General features: G+C 49.0%; 1 protein-coding gene across 3 annotated transcripts in view; it reads left to right on the top strand.

The window, feature by feature from the left end:
* The first annotated feature begins 5,471 nt into the window (after window positions 1–5,471).
* The window catches only part of AFAP1L1 (actin filament associated protein 1 like 1), a 61,483-nt gene continuing 60,954 nt past the window's right edge, over window positions 5,472–6,000 (top strand). The window contains exon 1 of one of the 3 annotated variants that reach the window (XM_023617456.2): window positions 5,472–5,645. In XM_023617456.2, the coding sequence (XP_023473224.1) occupies window positions 5,630–5,645 (16 nt within the window). In that variant the 5' untranslated portion in view covers window positions 5,472–5,629. Of the gene's footprint in view, window positions 5,724–6,000 lie in introns of all 3 variants that reach the window. The other 2 variants (XM_070233033.1, XM_070233031.1) reach the window with 2 other exon arrangements.

Below are 6,000 nucleotides of genomic sequence, written 5' to 3'. Positions count from 1 at the left end.
CATTTAACCCTCTGGGCATTACTTTTACCCTCATTTTACCGATGAGGAAATTGAGCCCTTGATAAGTAATTCATTCAAGCTTTCACGGCTGTGTGTGGCAGAGCCTGAACTTGAACTCAGGTGACATCAGGGCTGCATATCACTCCTGGTTCTGCCTCTGAGGTCTGGTGTGATTTCAGGCAAGATTTCTTGCCCCCTCAGCCTCAGTTGCCTCGTCTGACAAACCAAGGGACCAGACTGGCTAGTCTCTTAGGCTCCTCTCAGCTCTAAGGGTTTTCCAGCTCCAGGCTTAAGAAGTTCCCTTTGGCCCTCTGCAGCCTGGTGTCAGCCTGCAGCCTAGAGGTGAAGACGGGGATGCAGCGCAGCCTTTCAGAAGAGAGGAGGCCGTGGGGCAATGTCAGGGATCGGGCCTCACCCTGGGCCCTCAGGGTGCAGGCGCCCAGAGGGACAGATGCTCCAGAAGCCTCCATGGGTTCATAATTTCCCTCAAGCCTCCACACAGGTAGCCTCTAGGCCAGATTAAGCCCAGAGGAGTGTTTTAGTTGGCTCTTGCAATGTTTTAAAACAACTGGAATTTGTTACCAACATTTTTAAATCAAGAGAGATTTTGCACTAAAATCTGGATTCCTGGGTTCTCCAGAAAAGTCTAAAGATCTGGCCACTCCAGGCCCATGTTCCCACCAGCCACACTGGTCTGAGTTGCTGGCTGCTGGGCTTTCAGATGAGACACAAGTGACCTGCTTTGCCACAGCCCCCACGACTCCCACGGCCAGCTCACACACACACCCCTCCTCTGCCTAGCTGTGTAGGCACTTCAGTCTGTGAGCCTCACTTAAGAAGCCAGGGTGCTCTAATTAGGGAAATGCAAATCGAAACTACAATGAAGTATCATGTCACACCCATCAGAATGGCTATTACTAAAAAGGCAAGAAATAACAAGTGTTGGAGAGGATGTGGAAAAAAGGGAAGCCTCAGAGACAGCTAGTGGAAATGTAAATTGGTGCAGCCACTGTGGAAAAAACTACGGAGATTCCTCAAAAATTTAAAAATAGAAATATCATATGATCCAGCTATTCCGCCTCTGGGTATTTATCCAGAGAAACAAAAACGCTAATTCAAAAAGATAATATGCACCTCCATGTTCACTGCAGCATTATTCACAATAGCCAAGACTTGGAAACAACCTAAGTGCCCATCAATGGATGAGTGGATAAAGAAGATGTGGTATATATATATATATACACAATGGAATACTACTCAGCCATAAAAAAAAGATGAAATCTTGCCATTTGTGACAACATGGATGGACCTTGAGGGTATTATGCTAAGTGAAATAAGTCAGACAGAGAAAGACAAACACTGTATGATCTCACTCATATGTAGAAGATAAACACATCCATAAGGAGACCAGATCAGTGGTTACCAGAGAAGAGGGTGGGGAGAGGGCGAAAGGGATAAAAGGGCACGTAAATATGACGATGGATGGCAGATAGACTTTTGGTGGTGAACATGATTCAGTCTGTACAGAAATCAAAATATAATGATGTACACCTGAAACTTACAGTGATATAAACTAATGTGACCTCAATTAAAAAAAAGCATCAGCAGCAACCAGGGGGCTCTTTTCTTGAGAAAGGGAGGGACAGGCTTCATGCAGCATTTGGGCATAAAATAAAAACTGCTTTCCTCTAGACACAACAGGGGCCCGGGGCTCTGTTGACCCTTGAAGCTGAGCCCTGTGGCCTGGGGACAGGTAGGAGCCCTGTGCCCTGAAACAGATACCTGAAGGTGTGACAGAAGGAGGGGTGTTCATCCATCCGTGAAACTTTTTCTCTTTCTCCCAGCAGCCGCCACTCAGATCTCTATCTGCTTTCCGGGGCCCTGGGTGGACCAGCAAGCATGTGTCATTTCCCCAGATAGGGGCTATAATGGTGACATTGTGCTGAATGAAACAAGAGAGGTTTTCATGCAGCAACCAGCAACGGGCAGACACTCGAGCAAGGGGCTCTGGGGCTCCCTCTACACAAAGGAGCTCGGGAGAGGGGCCCTGAGCTCAGGAGAAGTGCTGTGGGCTGGGCCGCATGTCCACAGTAGCACGCACTGGGGCTGGAGGCGCAGACAGTTCTCACAGAACACCTCATTGCGATCTCATTTCCCTCTGCAAATGAATAAGCAAATAAACAATCTCAGAAGATAAATGGGACCCCCCAGGACACAGGCATTAATAGAAGCCTCATGAATCCTTGAGCATTTAGGCGCTGACCACTTCACAACACTTATTACCACTTACGCGGTGCCAGGCACTGCACTAGGCTCCAGGGATCAGGCAAGGAGTAAGACACAGTGCCCACCCTCACGGGCCTTGCGACTGGGGGATAGGGAGAGGTGAGGAGAGAAATAAGTAGGAAATTCTACGTTGACGACCCAGTGGCAGAACAGAGTCACACAGTGACGGAGTCAGTTTAAGAACCCAGATCTGAACCCCCAAGGTGTGGTTTTTCTCACTCTTCCCACGGTCTCCTGAGATCGCTGCTTGTCTGCTCTGAGGAAAGGTGGGTTGGGGTTCCGTGAGGAAGGCGCCCCAAAACTATGGTAAGGAATTTGGACTCTACACTGAGGGCAAAGGGGAGCCAGCAAATATTTTTAAGGGGGATCTGATTGGGATCATAGAATGGTCACTTTGGTGACCCTTGTGGAAGCAGACCTGAAGGCAAGGTGACAGGCTAGAAGGTTAGAATATGTTTCTCTCACTGGGACAAAGGACATTTAGCCTCCAAACTTTTCTTTCCCAGAGCTTCCCAGTGCCACCTGATAAGCTAAGAATGAGCCTGGGGAGTTATCATTTGTTTTCACAAGACTGGGAGCATGAGGGAGTTGAAAGATTTCTTCCTGGTATTGTTCACTGGAACCAAATTTGATATCTTTTTACAGAGCCGAGGCTCTCCACACAGAATTCTCTAGACAAGCTGCAGGCAAACCTAGAAAACTTCAAACTTAGCAAGAAGGAAGGGGAAGATAGGAGGCAGATCCTAAAATTCCTCTCCCGAGAGTTATAGTCATACAGAGCAATGGAAAGGGGAGGCGAAAACCGGGCATCCACCACACCCATCCCGATGCTTCCCAGGACCCACCACCCGATGCCCCGCAGTCCAGCCAAACCAAACGCTCTGCAGACACATCCTGCCGTTGTCCATCTCTGTGTCTTTGCTCTCACGTTATCCCCTCATTGCAGTCTCTCCCAAATCTCCACGATTAGAAAGAAATTCTTGCTTTGTCTTGACGAACTCCGAAAGCACTTTCTCTCTCCTGGGGTTCTTTGCGCATAATAATTTGTAATTAAATTATTTTCTGCATATTTAGCTCTTCTACTAGATTGTAGATTTCTTGAGGACAGAGAACATTCCTACTTAGTTAGCATCAGTTCTCCCAATGGGAACTTGTGCAGAGGGCAATAAATATTCCTAAGTGAAGTGATAAAAAGCGGGGGTCGTTTTTAGGGTGAATGCAGACCTAATGAAAGGAAAAGTACAGAAAAAATATATAGTTATTCCTTGTCCCAAACCCACAAATAGCCCTCTCCTCCGTCTGTTATCCTGACAGCAACCAAGCTGTAGTCAATTTAGTCAGCAGTGCCACCTAGTGGACATTATGGGTAATTATTTAAACCAGAACCACTACACCTTCACAGTTAATCCTCAGAACTGTGCACAGACCATGAGCTCCCATTTTTACATCTTTCCCCCACCACAGCTCAGTTAATTCCTCCCCATAAATTATTCCTTGGGTACATATAAATTCTCCTTAGCCCTTTTGACTTTTATGTTCCAATTCTCTGATAAACCTCCAAAATCCTTGAAAATTTCATAAAGTTCTTTTCAAAATCTCCCAAAGCCTCCATCCGTTTTTGCAATAATTGTGTTTTATACTTTTTAATTATTTCAAATGAAATATTATGTTTTTAAAAGTATTAGCGGGCTAGCCTGGGAACATAACTACAATTTAGAGCCTTGTTTCCAAGCGCTTCAAAGTTGAAACAGTGAACTTTTGGAACTTAATCCACTTGTAAATTGTGGGTTGCCTGCTTTAGAATTTAAACTGACCTTTTGAAATTGGAAGAGTGGGCAGGAACAAAGAGGAACTTGGAAAATAATAATGGCTCATATTTTTCTGGCTATTTATGGTTTATAAAGTGGGTTTGCATCATCATCTCATTTGCCCTCCCGACAGCCCTGTGAGGTCAGGGTGAGGTTTCCCATCGCACAGACCAGCAAGCAAGCCCCACAGGCTGAAAGTTACACACTTAGTAAGTCGTAGAGCAGAGCTCACACACAAGTTTTCAGACCCAAATCCCACATTTCCTCAGAGGGCTCACACACTACACACCAAACAGGTTACATATGCAATTCTGCAGACTGCGTTGATTTCAACTTGCCCACAAAAGCAGTGGAGAAAATATCCCCAGTCCAGGAAAGTAGAAGATGCTCTTTCCCAGGCACAAGGTGTTCCCGGTGCCAGATCTAAGGAAAGTAGCTGCTGGTCAAAACTGAAAACCATCACCTGGCCCATCTTAGGGAGGAGAGGTGTCTAGAAGGAGAATTGGGCCTGGACTTCACTTGATGAATGGTCTTAACTTTAGACATTTCATAGCGCCTATAAATGGGCTAGACCTATTTTCCCAGAGATACACTAATAGGATGAAAGAAGCAGACATTCTTCATACAGCTTTAAACTTAAATCCCATTCCTGGATCACACTGACCAGAGCAGTATCTTTTCTACATCCTATCATTATGTTGGGACAAGCACACACAGATTGCATTGGATTTTGTATGCTAAAATAGTGTCCATTTCCACAATTTTTATCACTCCACGTTGGCATTCTTCACGTTTTAGTACACAGAGCGCCTCAAAAAGTGGGAAGTGTCCCAAGGCATTCCCCTTCTTTTAGCAATCCCTTCCTTTTCCCCTTTTCCTAGGGTTTTCTTTTTGAAGATCGTTATTATTATCATTTCCCTGCTGTTTCACACAGTTGTTGTCACTGTACTGGCATAGCACTTGGTCCACTGTCTGGCCCTAGAAGGTACTCGGGAAAGACGGGTCGAATGGAGAAGATGAACTCAAACTCAGGAAATGGGTGGCAGCTACAGGGAAAAAGGTTTTGATTCCACCCGGAAAAAAAGCACGTTCTAACAGTCTCGGCAATCTGAAGACAGAGTGGGCTGAGAGATGCGATAGTAAGCCCCCCATCACTAGCGGAGTGCAAGCAGAGCTGAACTCTGCCTTGGTCCGGGCTGGGGTGGGCCGCGCGGGACAAAAGCATGTGAACCGGGAAGTGGGTCCTGCGGCCCCCAGCTACAGGGGCGCGGAGGGTGTGCGGAGGGCAGGGCGCGGCGCGGGCGTGGGCGGGACGCGGGACCCCGGCCGGCGGCCCAGGGGGCGAGGCGTGCTCCGGGCTATTCCGGGAGCGGCGTGGAGGGGCGGGCGCGCCGGGCGAGCATCCTGTCTGGAGGAGGGGACGCGCGGAGGGCGCTCCCGCGGGGCCGGCCTGGAGAGCGCAGCGCGCCCGCCGCCACCAGCCCGGCCGGAGCCACCGCGCCGTGCTCCGCGCGCCCCGGGGACCGGCCGGCGCCATGGACCGAGGCCGGGGTAAGAGGAGCCGCGGCGCCCGCACTTGTTGCCGCGCGGGGCGGGGAAGGGAGAACCGCGATCGAGAGGCCGGAGAGGGTGAGGAGAGAGAGAGCGGGGCGGTGGTGGGGCGCGGGGGGGATTGGAAGACCCGGTGCTGTGTGTGCAGGTGCCTCCTGCTGCCCGGGCAGCCTGGATTAGTGCCGCACGTCCGCGAGCTGGGTTGCCTCCTGTGTGTAAAGCCAGGGTTTTCATACACTCAGAGTCTTAACTTCATAAAAGAATTCCCCACGGGATTCCTGAGGACGGCGAGCTCCTCCCACCCCGTTTCCCTCAGGAAGGATACATGACAGCTGACAGGTTACACTTCCAAAAC

The sequence above is a fragment of the Equus caballus genome, chromosome 14 (assembly GCF_041296265.1).
Source record: "Equus caballus isolate H_3958 breed thoroughbred chromosome 14, TB-T2T, whole genome shotgun sequence".
Classification (NCBI taxonomy): domain Eukaryota; kingdom Metazoa; phylum Chordata; class Mammalia; order Perissodactyla; family Equidae; genus Equus; species Equus caballus.
This window is presented reverse-complemented; position numbering and strand designations above follow the sequence as displayed.